A 19,087-nucleotide genomic window follows, 5' to 3' on the forward strand; every position below is an offset into this window, starting at 1 on the left:
GACCTTGGATGCGTTTTATTTGTAGGTGCAAGAGATGGAGGTCGCAGAACGGTAGCGAGGCACTTTGTTGTTATACTTCCTTTCACATGGCGGAAAGGAAATTGAATGTTCATAAACTTCAGGTGTTGTTAAGGTTAAGATTAGCAGCGGAGTGGGAAACTTTCTCCGGTGGAGAGCCTTTATCTCTTGTGTGGAAACAAGAGCTTTTAGTAAAGGCAAGTCGGAGCAACTGAACAAGGCGGCGGTCAGACCAGTCCCTCAAGCGAAAAGTATAAAACAGGTGCATCTTACCTACTCCTCAAGATGCCTCTACCCTGCAGTCGCTGTAGTCAGGCTGATGGTGCTGATGATAAAAAATTAAAAGTGCTTCCTGTTGCGTTCGTCCGTTTGCTTTAATTCGCGTCTCACGCATTTTTCTTAAGTATTGTTCAAAAACTAGTTAAACGAATTATGAAATCATAATGCTGCATTACATTCCCCGTAACGAATTACAGCAAGCGTTTACCGCGATTATCCGTTCCTGTCGGGCACGAGGTAACTGCTCTGCATTTAAGAACATTTTCTCATTATAAACATAAAAAATGATGAATTTTTCCGCTTCTTATATCGTTCGATGTATGCTTGTTTGGTTTGATTCCTTCGTATGCTGGTCCTTCGTATAGTGTCGTCATGGGTGCTTATCCTAAGTTTCTCTTTCTTGTTGTCATTGTTATCATTTTTTTACAGTCTGAGTATCAGTGAGTAGACAATGATGAAGCCGATCATCTTAAATTTTTATTGGCGCTGCCTGTACGCAAGGACCTAGGGTAAGGTGTAGAGGCGGCAAAATGCAACTATTCACGGGTCAGTGTAGCAACGGGATGTTTTATGGTAACTCGCCAATCTGCGCGTACTCACTCAAGCAATTGGGTTCTTTTTGAGAAAGAGCATCTTTACTGGGAAATATTTCACGTGGGCGGGTCAATATTTTGCGCGAGGCAGTACGTGTGTCGAAATTGACCTACTAGCAGAGTCTTGGGATTTCACTGCTCATCTGAAGAGCAATCTCTTGCACCACGCATTAAAGAAAGTGCACTGACTATAAGTCGTAGTAGTAGTTAGGGAGCCGGCCTCTAATGGTATTGTTACCCCTCTGCTCTGGAAATATAGATGTACAAGAAAGCGGCGTACCAATCGATGATCCGATTAACCACTTAAACTTCAATCAACTCGCTCTCTTAGTCGTTGCCTGTGGAGAATAATACGTATATCCAGGTGCCGGAGATCACGAGTGTTGTAGAAGAAAAACAAGACGAATACCTTGTGCCATGGCGTTCTTTTGCCACAGATGCCCTTGCGCAATAAGGTTCATAATCGTCGTTTGTTGGAATTGGTGGTCAAAACAATTATGCAAAATCAAACCTTGTGATTATTTATTATCTATATTGTAGGAATTCATTCAGGTTTTTTTGGCAGAAAATCGAATGCATTTACACTGGTGAAACATTCTCTCGTAACACAAATGTGAATATTTGCGATAAATGACCTTATTCGGGCGTTCCAGCTGGCCAACACAAGTTTGAGCTTCAGTCGCATTTGTTGCTGAAAAATCAATTGACCATGCAATAGAAAATGGCCTTTATTTCGTATTGTGCACTCAGTACATTGAATGGCCGAGAACGACCACAGATGGACAACGCAAGTCCCTCGCAATAAACAGGACTTGCTTCTTGCACCTACAGCTAGCCTTCGGTTGTACGAACAATCTTTATCTATATCAGATTCACACAAACCGTCTCTGCTGTCTTTAACCTAAAAGGTATTGTTGAGTGAATCTTGTTGGGGATATTTATCTGAAGACAATGTTAAGAACATCAACCTTGTTTCGAACCGCTATAATAAAGAGCTATCAAGAACTGCTTCTGATATCTGCTAAATTTCAAACACCGCACTTGAATTCATGCCGGTGCTAATAAACATACCTGTTAACAGATTTGTGAGTGTGCCTACTTGTAATATGATGCAAGAGTTTGTGCGAATAATTTCTATGAGTAACGGGATTAAAATTATTAGGAAGCAATAGGTTTCAGGCCCTAAAAATGCATTACGATCGCACGATTCAAAATTGGACGCAACAATTAGAGACTGCAAGGATATCACATATTTTATTTCATTTCTTCTCATTCTTTATTCATTCAACTCTGATATTTTCAATATAGTGGCTTGTGCAGGCTTTGTATGCAAATATATTGAGAGGCAATTTGGACAAAAGCACAAGATACATAGTAGTTGTACATTCGTAGAGGGTGAGAGGAGGCGTTAGCAACAAACATTTTAATTAGGAAACGCGACAGGCAAGTTTTGCAAGAATACACGCGCATATGCACACACAAGGACCGAAATAAGCGGCATGACGTCATTGCCCTTATCATTCGCCACAAGTAAAATCCCCGGCTGTTAGCATTGGATTTCTTGTCGATGAAGATGATGGGCACTCAAATATGTGTTTTTGCATTTCACTAAAATCAGTGTTCAGAAACGCAAGGTCTTGAACAACAGTAATCAAAAGTCAACGCTGATCTTTGTTTGTTTGTTTGTTTCATGCAGCCCTGTACTTCTGCCGCGGTGCTTTTTCAGTAAAGGTCAATTTCATCACTTTTTGAGAATTCGGTGTTATTCAGGGAAGTAAATCTGCGTCCGCTGTAGGTTAGCAAGACAAGGTTTTCGCGTTATCATTGAAAATGGTAACCGAACTGACGATTAAATTTCGGCTTCTTATAGAACCGGAGGAGGACGAAGACGCTAGATGTGACGTCATGGACGGTAAGATCTTAGATTTCCACAGCCGTCAACCACACCCTGCCGTCCATCTTTGTAGGCTGGGAAAGAAGGCTCGGCGGCCTTTGACTTCCGTTACATTGCTTGCCTTCCTTCAAGCTAAGCTTTGCGTTCTATTATAGAAAGCTTCGTTGAAAACTTACCGTTACCTCATATGACGTCATCTACGATCCTAACTTTGCGCTGTGTGCTAGGGGAGAGCTGACTATTTCTGCTTTTAGTATTCAAAAAGACATGGTAATGAATTCATGGTGCATTTTATGCTCTACAGAAAAATAACGCAAATTCGAAAGCACTTGGATGTCACGAAGATGGCGAAAATAAATCCGACACTTCAGCAGTTAATAGCTTATTCAATGAGTTAATCAATTAGTCAAATAAGTGATTACCTGCTCATAATTCATTGATTGACCAACCAAACAATGAACATTTCTATTTAATGCATCATATCGGTGGCTCTCTTCAATCGGAAAATCTATTCTGAGCTAGTTTATTGTGAGCTAGATATAGCCAGTTTATTGTGGTTTGAACCCCAAAACATATTTTTTTGTGGCTCTCACTGAACGTCTCCGTTTTTTAACAAGCGCAAAGTATTTTAAAATTTCATCACTGTTCTTAATTTACCTCAAAAAGGTCTATATAACGGCTTTCTTCGTAGAGGTCAATCCATTATGAGGATTTGTTAATGTGACAACAATGGCGAAGTGCTTATGCAGACGGCCACGGGGCAGATCTACAAGAAAGGGTTTCTGAATCTCGGCGCCGCAAGGAAATGCGCGCTTGTACCAGAAACCTCGCACTTCCGCTGCGCAGTTTAACACCATGCATGGCTTGATGTTACCGATGGTGACTTGTGCCCGGAAGGGCTGCACCCGTCTTGCGCTGACGCTGACGCCCTTGGGTGCTTCGGGTGGGGAGAGAAAACAGAATGAACATCACGTCATGTTACTAGCGCCGGCAGGAACAAGCGTGTGTAACTTCGAAAAAGTTTCAAGATACACAAATTCTCCTAAAGGTTTCACAGCACAGGTGCATGAGAGATGAGTAATTTTATCTCATAGCAAATATCGATTGCACGTCCTAGAGCACAGAAAGCGCGGACTGGAAGAGAAAAAACGACCACAAGTGCACCTACCAACAGAAATCTGCTAGGTTATTATTCGCATCGAATAAATCCAGCAGTGGCCAAAAGTTACTCAGGAAATGCGTCGATAAAGCTGTCACGTTTGTTCAAAAATCTATTGTAAAGGATTAAGTTATTTAATTATTTTACATTTCGGTACCTTGAGGGGCCAGAGGGCAGTGGACTGAATTGATTAAATTCCAAAATATAACACATGAATGCGGCAAAACAACAGAAGGAAAAAAATAAAATACAGGTCACCTGGAACAAACATGTTTCCGATTATATACTTGAACAGCAGCGTAAAGATTCTTCTGGCATTTCAGGTGAGCAGGTGGTTGCGTTGGTTTGCTATCGTAGTAATAGTTGGGGACAAAATGCGCTAGGTCGACAAAGAGGCATGACTACATTATTAAGGTTATATCTGCAGTGAAAAATGGGGGATGTTTCATAGAGGAAGTCTTATTGAAAGATGTTGAGTGTGATGATAGATTTGCGCAGTAGTGATATTCGAGAGAATTTCCTTCCAAAGCACACAAAGCAAAGGTACAAAGTAGCTTTGATTAAGGACACACTGGATAAACGAGAGAAGTTACGAAGTATAGATCTCTCGCTGCTATTTGTGCAGACTACAATGTTCAAATCAAATCAAAGACAATTATTTTTGTAACGAAGACAAAGAAAGCTGAAGCCAAAGGCGTGTGACGCCTGATGAACACTCAGCTCACTTGTATAGTTTGGAGTAGAGTGCACTTGAAAAGGGTGAGGCGTTACAGTGAACGAAAAGTACGCAGACTGCTTGAAAAATTGGAGAGCCCACTCAAGCTCCGCCTTGAGGGCATGGAGCGATAGCGTTCGTCGGCAGATCGTTCGCGACAAACCCGATGCCACCAACGCCAGCATAGCTTTCGCGCTGAACGAACGGGCAACAAACCCCCAGCTGCGTGGTGAGCGCGCATTGGATGTTCGCTGCTTTGTTCGCCGCTCACCGCGTGATTTCTGCGTCCCCGCACGGCCCCACTGCGCCCGAACGAGACGAGCTGGAGGCGCTGCCATCGTTGCGCGATCTGTTGGGGCAGTGGCGTACATTGCAACGAGGAGGAGGGAGTGGTTTTTGGTGGGCACCGCCTGATGACGCTACGTGCGTGCCAATCGAAGAGGAAAAGTAGTGGAAACGTACTTTCATACTCGTTTAACTGCGAGTTCTGTCATTTCTATGCTCATAACTATTAATATACACGAAGTACCTGTCTCTAAAGCACACTTATAAGACAACACCGTATTCACTAGAAGCGGCTTTGTCGGTTCTAAACCATCGAGCTGGCGTGGCAGAATGGTTAGTGTGGTCATCTCGCACTCCGGATACCCTGGTTCGATTCACCAACTTGGCCGACTTACTACTTGGTTTTATTTATTAATGCCTCTGGGATTTTTCAGTCACCGCCAACGCCGCCGACGCCGACGAAGACATCAGCTGTTTTCTGCGACACGGTTCTTTTAGAGCTACCGCGTTACAATGGTTGCAGCAGAGTAACAAGGCATGACCTAAAATCCCGTTTCTTCTGTACACAGAGACAAATAGATGAAAAATACATGACTGCGTTAGAGTATAGTAATACGTATCTGTAGAAAGTGCATGTCAAATATGCTATGTTCGTGTCAGAACATCGCATCAAGAGAGTTTAAGGGAGTTCGCAATCAATATTCAAAACCAGGATCCCACACATCGCACGCAACATCATATATTGCACGTACAAAGGTCTTCTAAAGCAACATCTTTGAGGAGGAAGGTGCCATACTGAATTACGCCCTAAATATCGAAAACGCGATTGAGGATGCTGACAATCAGTTTATAAGCATTTGGTAGGGCAGATAATCGGTTATGTAAAGACGTAATAATCTGTACGATGTTGCGCGTTCTAGTGAGAAACCTTATATTTGGTAGTCAAAAACATGCGCGCAAAGAGAAGCCATATTCTTGCAAGTTCTTTTTGCTTTGCACTTACTGAGGTTAAGTTGTAGTTTTCAGACGTTGCTTCAGTCGGACATTTTGTCAATGACCGATTGAATTTGTATGGAGTGAAAATTTAAATAATTTATTCTCTATATTAAGCAGTCATGAAGAATATTTAATATGGTCAATCAGGTCATTTATGCATGTAAGCGAGGTTAATGGTCCTAGCTTCTAACAGTGAGGTAAAGAGGCCTAAACTGGAGAAGAGGAATAATCATAGTTGTTGGGATTTACAAACTGTTTTAGAGAAAAATGTCGATGCATGCCAAAAGTTTGAGGCTAATGTTTCGCTTATTAGGCTTTAATCAAAGATGTCGATGTGGGACAATCATCAATAAGGAGCAGGTAAAAAGGAGGTAGTTACTGTCTCGCCGGTCAAACATGGTATTTGGACGGCTTTCAATGCATTGTGGGCTGTTTCCCAGTTCTCACTGACTAGAGAACTTGAATTTCAGTCTATTACCATAGGGAGGGAAGTGGCTGTGTGCACAAAAAGCACATTCTGAGAACTGCATGCGCTTATATAGCTAATTACCTCGATCTATATAGTGGCTCTATGCCAAACCACACCTCAGTAAACGTACTATACGTAAGAGCAGCGTAAATTTAAACGTAAGAGCAGCGGCTTCGAGCTACGCTGCCTTGAAATTGGAAACTTTTATTGCGTAGGCACGATGTGTCTTCTAAGCAGAATTAAACTTCCTTTCGCAGTTAATCTTTTAATTATATGTGTGCATAGTACTTCCTGTAAGCCATAGGAAGGTTTAAAATGTACAAATTTTGAGATTTACGAAAGTAATAATCAAAAATGATGCCTCAAGATGTTGCCTTTCCACGTGATATTTCTTTCAACATGTTGTACCTAATAACATTTTTCACATTTTCATTACAGAGTGGGAAGAACGTACTGTCTGATAGGAATATTGACAAGAGTCATAAACCACAGTCTATCGCACAGGACCTTTGAGCAACAAGTCATCTGAAAGATGAAAATTCTGTGGTTGTTGTTCCAGTTAACTATAACCATATAGTAAAAACGACATCGTGTCCTAGGGGACTGCAATCAAGCTGAGTTCTGTTGACGTTAGTAAGGCGTAGCCGCCACTACTTCGTCTTTTCTTCTGCAAAGTTAGCTATGCGGTCAGGCATAATTAGCTAGATTTTTAATGTTGACATAAAGAAAGAAGTTGCTTTCAAAAGTTGCACAGTGCCTCTAAATGCAGCAGAATGAAATACATACTGCCAGGCACCCTTTGCGCGTATTTTTGTAAGTTTCGAAAATACTGGCACCTAATCGGGACGGTTTGTGACATCCACCAGGGGCCGCTGACACGTCGGAGAAAGCCAGCTGGCGTCACTTTCTAAAGCAGTGCGTTGCTAATGGGAGCAAATCAAATAACGGGATATTTTCATTTAGCGGTAGCGATGGCTCGTCACAGTATCTAGGCATCTCTCATCAGCTGGCATTGAGACGCTAATGCACTGCAACAGAAGCACACCATATTCTTAGCGCCCTTACGGATAATGGTCTTCCGCAACCCCAAGAGGCACTTCTGCACGAGGACAGAGGCAGGCTTTGTTAATAGCTTCGTTCAGCACATGGTTTGCGTCGTGTTCCATGCACGGCCTGCATCTTCCGTCCCACACATCTTCCACCCGATTTTTTTTTAATCCTTGCATCTTTCACTCCATTCATAATTCGTTTTCTTACGGAAGACTCCAGATGTCCGCCTGCTACAAGACTGCTACTGCGCGTTTTCTTTCTTTATGGCTACCACAGAGCGCTATGAAGCCAAGCACGCAGTGCGGCTTAAGCACTGAAAAGGTGATTGCCCTTAGACATATCGCGACTTCACTACGCCCACTGCAGGGTAAAGGCCTCTCTCACGTCTCTCCAATGAATCCTGTCTTGTGCTAGTTGCGGCCACCGTATCCCCGCAAATTTATTTATCTCATCCACCGACATTTCCGCCGCCCCTCCTAAGCTAGCCTTTTCTTATAATCTACTCCGTTACCCTTAAGGAGCAGCGGTCACCTTGCTTTCATATTACATGCCCTTCCGGAAATTTGATATCTATATTCGGATGTTTGCTCATAACTCTCTTAATTGTAAGGCTGTTACTGACACAATTCAGCAACACTTCGCACTGCGAGAGCCAAATTATACACACAAACGGCGCAACGACTGGCTAATAACAATTAATGCAAAACAAACGAAAATAAGTGCCTTTCCATCGTCTTCGTTGTATTCTCGTGTTTAACTACCCTATCTCTGACGTTGCTATCGACGTTGTCCTATTGCGCATGTGTCTTGCTGTTAAGCTTTGTAATAGTCATACATCGGATACGCATATTTCGCGAATATCCTCCGCTAGAAAAAAAGCTCTCCTTTCTAAAACGCCATTTCTGCTCTGTCCGTAAGCAAATGAAGCTGTTAGCCTCCAATTTGCTAGTTAGGTCAATATTAGAAGCATCTTCTTTCTGGTCATGGACACAGCCAAACGTCATTTCAACGATTGAAGCGGTTGAGAACGTTGTCACTAGATTCATTGTTTGACCATACTTCTCGAATATCAGCATATCATCTTCAAAATTTCAGAACCATCTACATACATGATCGTCGCCGCATTGCTAGTTTGTGATTGTTTCTTAGGTTCTTCATTCAAACCTACGAGAAGTGGCATATTGCAGCGGGTAGACAACGACGATGACAATGAGAGATTGCACGGTCTGAAGGCAGACGATGACGACAACGAAGTTCTCGCTGCGTTCTCGGCGCCGCTGGTACTTATTCCCTTTGCTTGTGCAAATAACTGTAAATATTGCCACCGTACGAACCACTCAGTGGCGCCGTACCGCGGCCGAACTGTTTAAGCTGGGACTTGCCAAGCCTAGGGCACTCGAGGTGCTCGAAGATCGTCTTCTTCCTCGCTCGAGCTGCCTGCTGGCTGGCAAGCCCACCTCGTCTACTTAGAACCTGGTCTGTTTCTTCAACAGTTTGTCGGTGACATATTTGGTGAAGCAGCTGGGTAGCGTCCCATGTACTCTAATTGCGAGGACTCTCTTGACGCCTGTTATCCACGCGTGTACTCAACACCCGTCCACAAGGCGAGCCGCCGCCTGCAAGGCCTTCAACCACAGTTCGGCCAACTGGCAGCGCCGGTAAGAGCGGTAAGAGCAATGGCATCAACCGTGGCTAGCCAGACAACTCAGCATTCCGGGAATGCCCCGCCATTCATCCTTCGCCCACCTCGGTCACCGCCACCGTTCCACGGGGACAGGTTCGAGGACGTAGAAGACTGGCTGGCCAGCTTTGACCGAGTGGCGGGTTTCAATGAATGGGACGGCGAGCGCAAATTGCGCAACGTATACTTTGCGCTGCAGAACTCCACCAAAACATGGTTCGAGAACCACGAAGCTTCCTTTACCACCTGGGAGGCTTTTTGTCGAGAACTCCTAGCGACGTTTACCACCAGCGAAAGAAAAGAAGAAGCTGAAATTGCTCTGCACTCGAGGTCCCAGCAGTCCAACGAGAGCGTCGCGATGTTCATCGAGGACATGACGCGACTGTTCAATCGGGCCGACCCTGCTATGCCAGAGGCGAAGAAAGTGCGCCACTTAATGAGCGGCGTAAAAAAACAGCTATTTGCCGGAATGGTCCGTGACCCGCCAGGAACAGTGGCCGACTTCACAAGGGAGGCAACGAGTGTCGAGCGCTCTCTGCAGGAACGGGGCGCGCACTACGGAGGTGAGGCTACTGTAGCAGCCGCTTCCCAGTACACGCCTACGTCGCTTCGTCGAGGAGCTTCGGAAGCTTGTAAGAAGCGTTGTGCGTGAGGAATTGGCGAAACTTTGTTTTGAAGGTCCACAGGCCAGTGTCGTTGCCGTAACGGACGTGGTCTGTGACGAAATCCGACGAGCTGTGCAGCCGCCCCCAGCTCCACACCCCGCGCCATCTGTTATGACGTACAGCGAGGCACTACGAAGTCCTGGGGCAGCGATGCAAGCCTTTTCCCCGGTCGTTCCCATGCCAGTGCCATCTCTGCAGTACCCAAGCACAGCAGTACCATCTGTGCCGCAGGAGTGCAGGCCCCCCATGAGCAAAGCCCACGTGTGGCGAACGCCAAACAATCGGCCGCTCTGTTACCACTGCGGGGAGGCCGGCCACATCCTCTGTCACTGCCCCGACCGGAGAATGGGTTTAAGGGGGTTTTCACCTGACGCACCTCGACCGCGCTACGGTGAAACACCACGGAATATCGAGCTGTACCTGGCCGATAACGTGCAGTCCTCGACCCCGCAGCGGCGTCAGTCCCGATCGCCATCCCCAAGGCGGTTCTCTTCGCCCGGCCGCCCGTCATCCTCTGGCCAGTTCAGAGGCGCGTCCTCACATCGGGAAAACTGAAGACGGCGTCCTCCGGGGGTAGGGCCGCCACTACTGAACCGTGTGAAGTGCTTCCATCCGAAGATTCGCCGCGACGCTCCGACCGACAACGACCTGACCCGACGACCTCAACGACGCGCTGCGACCGACTGGCTTCTGCCGAAATTCCGGTATCCGCGGACAACCACGATATTACCGCACTAGTGGATACCGGTGCCGATTTTTCTGTAATGAGCAGTCGGTTAGCCACGGCCCTGAGGAAGGTTCTGACCCCTTGGTCTGGGCCGCAGATCCGGACAGCTGGTGGCCACGTGGTAACTCCGATCGGTGCCTGCACTTCACGAATCCAGATCCGCGGAGTTACTTTCCCTGGTTGCTTTGCTATATTACCCGAGTGCTCCAAGGACCTCATACTCGGTTTGGATTTTCTTCAGGAGTACGGTGCCGTTATCAATCTGCAGGAGCTAATCGTGTCGTTTTCCACCCAAGGTCCTGTCGACGCCGATACCGAGCCACGTAGGCCTAAGCTATGCGTCTGTGACGACCAGGTACTAATCCCGTCAAGAGCCAGCATGTTTGTTACCGTAGAGAGCGATAACAGCCCCAGCACTCGTGGCATCGCTGAAACCAACATCTCGCTGCTCCTTGGTCTGCAAGTCTGCGTAGCTCGCGGAATTATTGAACAGTGGGCGAACCGAACTAATGGTGACCAATTTTGGTTCTGAACCTCAGTGTTTGCCTGGCAAAACAGCTATTGCGTATTTCGAATAACGTTGTGAATTCGCGACACAGCATGCGTTGTCCGAAATCCCGGCATCAGTGGAGGCACCGACCACTCCCATCAAGACCGACGTGAACCCGAACCTCCCGTCTCATCAGAAACGCTGCCTGGAGAGCATTATCGAATCTTTCCGCGACTTTTTTGCCTCGACCTCTAAAGTTAGGCAGACTCCGCTCACAAAGCATCGCATTATTGTTGACGCCAACCAGCAACCGTTATACCTCCGCCTTATCGAGTCTCTTCGAAGGTACGTGACGCTATTCGCCGACAAGTTCAAGAAATGCTCCAGGACGACGTGATACAGCCGTCGACGAGCCCGTGGGCATCGCCTGTTGTTCTTCTGGCGAAGAAGGATGGAACCCTACGGTTCTGTGTTGATTACAGGCGTCTGAACAAAGTCACCAAAAAGGACATTTATCCTCTGCCGCGGATTGATGACTCCCTGGATCGGCTACGCCACGCCACGTATTTCTCGTCACTAGATTTACGTAGTGGCTATTGGCAGATCGAGGTGGACGAGCGCGATCGGGAAAAGACCGCCTTTATTACACCGGATGGTCTGTACGAATTCCGGGTGCTCCTTTTCGGACTGTGCTCGGCTCCTGCCACCTTTCAGCGGATGATGGACACCGTGCTTGTCGACCTAAAATGGCAGTCCTGCCTCGTCTACCTGGATGACGTTGTCATCTTCTCCGCTGCGTTCGAAGAGCACCTGAGGCGCCTGCGCGCCGTGTTCGCCGCAAGTCGTTCGGCCGGTCTTTCCCTCAAGCCCGAAAAGTGTCACTTCGCTTTCCAGGAGTTGGAGTTTCTGGGCCACATCGTGAGCGCTAAGGGAGTAAGCCCTGATCCCGATAAGACAGCCGCCGTCGCTGCTTTTCCCATGCCAACCGATAAGCGAAGTATGCGCCGCTTTCTGGGCCTCTGCGCCTATTATCGGTGTTTTGTGCGGAACTTCTCCCAGATTGCTGAGCCCCTCATCCACCTCACGAAATATGCCGAACCGTTCTTCTGGGGCCAGGAGCAACAACAGGCCTTCGAAGACCTCCACACTCGTCTGCAAAGTACGCCCATCCTTGGCCACTTCGACGCGTCAGCCGACACTGAACTGCACACAGACGCCAGCAACATCGGCCTCGGTGCGGTCCTTATGCAGTTGCATGATGGTCTCGAACGCGTAATCGCATTCGCAAGCCGCACCTTGTCACGCTCGAAAGCGAACTATTCCACCACTGAAATGGAATGCCTGGCAATTGTGTGGGCAGTGATGAAATTTCGCCCATACTTATACGGCCGCCCTTTTAGAGTCGTCAGTGATAACCATTCGCTGTGCTGGCTGGCGAACCTCAGATCCCTCGGGGCGGCTTGCACGCTGGAGCCTTCGCCTTCAAGAATTCGACGTCACCATCGTCTATAAGTCCGGCAGGAAGCACAGCGATGCCGACTGTCTGTCTCGTGCTCCTGTTGAGGACAACGGAGCTGATCCCGACGCGGATTTTGTTTTTCTCGGCGCCATCTCCACGTCCGTCCTCGCTCAACACCAAAGAGACGACAGTGAACTACGGCCTCTCATTCAGTATCTTGAAGGAAGCGCTGAGTCTCCACCGCGAATCTTCTCACGTGCACTGTCTTCGTTCTGTTTGCGCGATGGCGTTCTGTATAAGAAAAACTACCACCCGACGGAAGCTGTCTATCTGTTCGTCGTACCTGCTGCCTTGCGTGACGAAGTCCTGCAGGCGTGCCATGGTGACCCATCTTCTGGTCACCTGGGTTTTTCCGCCTTTGGAGCGGATACGCCAGAAGTACTACTGGCCCAGGGTAGCTGCAGTTGTACAATCGTTACTTGAGAACTTGTCGCGAGTGCCAACGTCGCAAGACTCCACCGACTAAGCCAGCCGGACTACTGCAGCCTATTGATCCGCCACAAGCCCCCTTCCACCAAGTTGGCACGGACTTACTCGGCCCATTTCCACAGTCCTCGCTGGATAACCGCTACATTGTGGTCGCCACCGACTACCTCACCCGGTACTGTGAAACTAAGCCTTCGTGGTACCGCTGACGAAATTGCGAACTTTTTCGTTCAAAACATTTTGCTTCGTCACGGTGCACCGACCATCGTTGTAACTAACAGGGAAACGGCGTTCACCCCGCTCCTTACGCAGGAGGTTATGCGCCTTAGCGGCACAAGTCACCGCAAAACAACCGCTTACCACCCTCAAACGAACGGACTCACCGAACGGCTCAACAAGACGATCGCCGACATGATCTCCATCTATGTTGACGCAGACCACCGGAACTGGGACGCCATACTTACGTAAGATTCTACTATAATACTGCTCTGCAAGAAACGACGCGCTTCACTCCATTTCGTTTAGTGCATGGTCGCGAAGCCACCACCATGCTGCACGCAATGTTGCTTCCGAGCAGTACTCCCTCTACTGTTGTGGGTGCTGACCACTTCGTTCGTCACGCCGAGGCCGCCCGCCAACTCGCTCGACAGCGCATCTGGCACCAGCAAACCCACGACGCTCGCCGCTATAACCTCCGCCGCAGAGCTGTTAGTTACCAGCCCGGCGAACAAGTCTGGGTTTGGAGCCCAACCCGCATGCGTGGACGCTCCTAAAAGCTTCTGCGCAGATATTTCTGCCCCTACGAGGTACTCCGCAAAGTCAATGAGGTGAACTACAAAGTTCTTCCCCAAGGAACAGTTCGCTCCTCCAGAGGGCCGACCTCCGAAGTCATCCATGTCGCCCGGATGAAGCCGTACCACGCCCGCTAGCGCTTCAGGCGTGTCTACACCTGCCGCCGGACACATGCGGCGTTCCTTCTCTTCGTGCTGCCCACTGCTGCGGCACCGAGTCGGTGCCCTTAAGAGAGGGGAAGCAATGCCACCGCACGAACCATTCAGTGGCGCCGTACCATTGCCGAACTGTTTAAGCTGGGACTTGCCAAGCCCAGGGCACTCGAGGTGCTCGAAGATCGTCTTCTTCCTCGCTCGAGCTGCCTGCTGGCTGGCACGCCCACCTTGTCTACTTAGAACCTGGTCTGTTCCTTCAACCGTTTGTCGGTGACAATATATTCTTTCTCGCAATAATATTTTCGGAACCACACCCAGTATACCCTTTTGCACCGGCCATCCACAAGCGTCAATTCCACCGCCCGGACAGCTAAATTTTCTTCGTCATTCTGCCCTCGGATCTCTTTGCTACTAGAACGGCCTGTTACGATAGCTGGCTGCTATTATGTGCACATCAGTATTTCGTGAGCGTTTCAGCGTGCGGGTTCATGATGAAAATCTTTCGTATATTCAATGCTCTCCAAGAGAGATTCCTTGAGTGTTTTTGTTTTCGTTTCTATGTGTCGCACGTGTTATGTAAAGCCGCCTGACAAAAGTCTTCAAGAGAATAACCTGAAGGAAAAGGTAGAGCCTTCATAATCGCTGAAAAAAATTCGCTTTTTTTTCATTCGGTAGCCGTTGCAATCTAATGCTTCCAAGCTAGTTATCACCGACATGTCACCGGCTGCTGCCATATACAGGGCGTGTCACCTAAGACTTTCCCCGATTTTAAAGGATTCGGCTTTTCAGTTAAGAGAACGCTATCTTCGGCACAGCATTATCAGAGATGTAGTACATCAGAATAGAGCAAAGATTTGCTAACCAGCAGGCTGGTTAACTAATACAGAATAGTTAGCTTTGTAACTATTACTCTCAGGCTCTTTCATTATTGAGAGCCGTTAGCCCACCGTATGTCATATCCACATCAGTTGTTAGACTTTCGAAAGGCGGTTTCGGTTGGGCCTGAGCGCTCAGGCCCAACAATTTCGGCCACATACACTCTTAGAACTAAAGGAGTGCAGAGGAGTGCCCAGAACACACTTTGAAGGAGTATTCGCTTGTCCCATATTCCACTCCTTTTTCCAGAATAAAATTACTCCCTCTGGACAAAGAGTGATCCAACACCTACTCAAGGAGTACTGTACTACTCCTGCAATAGAGTACAGGCACTCCTCCGAGGGAGTAAAGCTACCACATTGAAACAGCATCCTACTACTCTTTCAGGTAGAGTTCCAGGACTCCGTTTGTTAGAGTGACTATACTCCTTCAAGGAGTATCAGCCCAGATCTTATATTACTCCTTCCAAAGGAGTTTCATGTGTTTTCAATGTATCGTACTAATTTTCTTATTTCACATATTCTTCAGAGCAAGTTGGTCATATGTTTTGCAGGATCCACCTGCGCTACATCTACAAAAGAGTAATGAGCAAAAGGGATTATAATCTTTGAGTAGAATAATTTTTGCTCATACAACTACTTTATGGCTACACTACAGTTTGCACATTAGTATGGTTCTCTGTCTGCGTTGGGAATAACAATGGTTCAAGAAATAATGACACAAATGTACAACACTGAAAACTTTTATTTCTCAAGTCATTGCTGTGATTGCTGTGGCTGCCCAAAACACGCTCGGGAGGCGCTCGCTAGGATCAAGCCCCATTAGTGTCTCAAGCAGCAGACAAGCCCGCTTTGTTTTTGGGGTGTACTTGACATTAAATGCCAAGAACACTGCCAAAAGCAAAGTAAACCCATCTACCAAATCCACCGCAGTGAGCTGTAAGCGCTCAAAAGAAACTAAGATGCTGGATGATGCCGTAGCTTGCTCGGCTGAGTGAAGGAGCTTTGGCTATGAGTGCATTTCACCGGGTGCCTGCAAATATGAATGAAAATAATGCAAGTAAGAGTCAACTCCAATGCCCTTTTCATACTATCCTGCATATAACCCCATGAAAAAAAAAGAAAGAATACAACTAGAATGTACTGATCGTGTGTGTCATGTCGCCACTAGTGTGTACCTATATTGTGACCAAGTGCAGACACCTTTCATTGCAAACCTTCATTCAGAGCTACAATTTTATGAAGCCCAATACAATTATCACTATGCTAGTCCTTTCAAAAGCTGTGTGCATGTAAAACAAGCACATATTTACCAAATGAAAATTTTAACATGAGCAAGCTCTTCTGCAAGTATCATGATCAGCCTGACTACGCCCACTGCAAGGCAAAGGCCTCTCCCATGTTCTCCAATTAACCCTGTCCTTCGCCAGCTATGTCCACCGTGTTCCTGCAAACCTTCGCCCATGGAACATTTTGCTGCTTCCTGCTACGCCTGCCTTCTCTTGGAATCCACTCCGTTACCCTTAAGGACCAGCGATTATCTTGCCTTCGTCTTACATGCCCTGCCCAAGCACCCTTCTTTCTCCTGATTTCGACTAGGATGTCTTCAACCCGCGTTTGTTCCCTCACCCACTCCGCCCGCTTCCGATCTCTTAACGTTACGCCTATCATTTCTATTTCCATAGCTCGTTGCGTTGTCCTTAACTTAAGCTGAACCCTCTTCGTTAGCCTCCACGTTTCTGCCCCATAGGTGAATACCGGTAGGATACAGCTGTTGTATACTTTTCTCTTGAGGGGTATTGAAAAACTGCCATTCATGATCTGAGAGAACCTGCCATATGCACTCCACCCCATTCATATTCCTCTAGTTATTACTCTTCATGATCCGGATCAGCGGTCACTACCTGCTCTAAGTAAATGTATTCCCTTATCACTTCCAGTCATTTCTAAAACCACACCTATTGTGCTTGACGGTTCTTGTCACATAATACATTGTGCAGTTTAAAATATAGGGTAACCTTTAATCGGGAAAACACTTAAACCAATGACAGTTTTCTTGCTGAAGAGAAATGGCTGTTGCAATTCCTGTTTCTCAGATACCATTAACTGAATTTCATGCTCTAAAATAGTGAAGGAAAAATTCAAAATTTTTCATCTCAAAGAGGCAGACAACAAATTTCAGTTTGGTTTGGGTTGGTTTATGGGGTTTAACGTCCCAAAGCAACTGAGGCTATGAGAGACGCCGTAGTGAAGGGCTCCGGAAATTTCGACCACCTGGGGTTCTTTAACGTGCACTGACATCGCACAGTACACGGGCCTCTAGAATTTCTCCTCCAAAGAAATTCCAGCCACCGCGGACGGGATCGAACCCGCGTCTTTTGGGTCAGCAGCCGAGCAAATTTCAGTTGCACATTTTTTTTTGTTTTTAATGATGCATAAGGCATTACTATGCACGGATAACCACACAGTATTCGCCTATGACTGCTAAATAATTTGTAATTAAATATCTTCTCTCTCCTGCTTCACTTTTAAAAACTGAGCAATGGCATCAAAGGTCAGTATAAGCCAGGGGAGGCATGAGGAAAACTGCAATATAATTGCGGCTTCGTCATTCATTGTGATTCCGACTCTTAAGGCAGGCTGGCTTTAGCATTGTAACTAATTAAAACGATGAAGTAGCGATATAGTAGCTTTTTTGTGCCTTCCATAACCTATACTGAACATTGATGTCATAGCAATTGCTATGCTATTGAAACAGGGAAGAAAAGAAATCTGGTTGTAATTCTTGATGGAACAGCGCAAAACATCGGGACAAGAGACAAGCGCTGACTTACAACTGGTTTTTATTTCGAAGAAACATTGCTTCTTATACCTTCTTCACCCTCTCAAAAAACACATGCGTCGCAACCATATCGTTCAAGCGTCCACAAAAAAGCATAAGACAAATAATCACAGATATTTATAATCACATTTTTAACATGTCAAATTCTTTCTTAGTCAAAGCAACAGACGGCGTGCTGACACAATCGTCGCGCAGACTCGCTATCGAAGCTGCCTCGATTGTTCCCCGGACTAACTGGTCTTTGTGATTAGCCAAAGCTTTGCATTTTTGGAAAACCGGTGCACAACTAGTTGAAGGGCAATCTCTGCAATGGATTCCCAGGTTCCTGCAAGCTTGCTCGAAATTATTTTTGTGTTCTAGCAGCCTTTCATTCATGCACCTGCCAGTCTGCCCAATGTACTGTTTACCGCAAGTCACTGGCAACGAATAAACAAGGCCTTCGGTGCACTCCACAAAGGGGGTTCGATGCTTTATCGTGCATCCCTGCTTCTTTTTGGTCGGATCGGAGTTGACTCGTCTGCAGAGACTTTTGAGTTTATTAGGAGCAGTCATCACTACATTCACGCCAGCTTTTCGACCTATGCCTTTCAGGCGATGGGAAATATTGTGAAGATACGGAATTGCTACTACCGGCCTCCTTTCTTTCTGTTTCTGTGCATCATCTTGCTGCTCGGGCCTAGCCTGCATCAGGTGCTTTTTCATCTGCTTGGCAACAGATACCAACAGGTGCGAGGGGTAACCCGAGTTGCCAAGCCGTTCCGCCTGGCGAAGAAAGCTCACATTCATTTTGTGAACACAGGATTTCCTCAAGGCATTCGTGAAGCACAAGTTCACAATAGCCCTCTTGGTCAGCTTAGAGTGAGCTGATTGGAAGGGCATTGGCGCTTTCTCCGCTCTGGGCTCATAGGCCCAGCAGGCGTGCCCTCTAGTGAACTCAAGTCTCAGGTCTAAAAACCTGAGTGACCCTTGAGCAGGAAGCTCGTGCGTGATAATAAGTGGCTGCAAAGCCTGCGCAAAGCGACCCACCTCCTCCATTACTGCTTCTAGCGTATTCGCCCTTTGGCCATCACAAAGAACTAGGTAGTCATCAACGTACCTAAATACCTTTTTAACACTAGTACCTGCAAGGGTTACGTTCAGGAACCTGTCTTTTCGCGCCAAGTACAAATCACTGAGTAGAGGCGCGATACATGAACCAATGCAAACACCGCGTTTCTGGAGATACACTTTTTCCTCCCAACAGACGTAAGTTGACCTGAGGTACACTGCTAATAGCTCCAGGAACCCTCTAATAGACATTCCGCAGGCGTTTTGAAATGCAACAGCACCATGCGTATCTATGCATTCTTCTACAGACACCATCAGCTCGTCATGCGGTATGGAATAATACAAATCTTTTACATCAACTGAGCATGCGGCAAAGGCACTGCTAGAATTGTCAGTTAAAAATCTAGCTA

At 46.8% G+C, this 19,087-nt stretch overlaps 1 protein-coding gene across 1 annotated transcript in view; it reads right to left on the reverse strand.

Annotated features, from left to right (window-relative positions):
- Positions 1 to 3,452: 3,452 nt before the first annotated feature.
- LOC149328805 (fibronectin-like) overlaps positions 3,453 to 19,087 on the reverse strand; it is a 106,101-nt gene continuing 90,466 nt past the window's right edge. Inside the window, exon 13 of the mRNA XM_089559098.1 lies at positions 3,453 to 3,721. Within this exon, the coding sequence (XP_089415224.1) occupies positions 3,453 to 3,721 (269 nt within the window). The remainder of the gene's footprint in view (positions 3,722 to 19,087) is intronic.

The sequence above is a fragment of the Amblyomma mixtum genome, chromosome 9, assembly GCF_055824585.1.
Source record: "Amblyomma mixtum isolate Tamu chromosome 9, ASM5582458v1, whole genome shotgun sequence".
Taxonomy (NCBI): Eukaryota; Metazoa; Arthropoda; class Arachnida; order Ixodida; family Ixodidae; genus Amblyomma; species Amblyomma mixtum.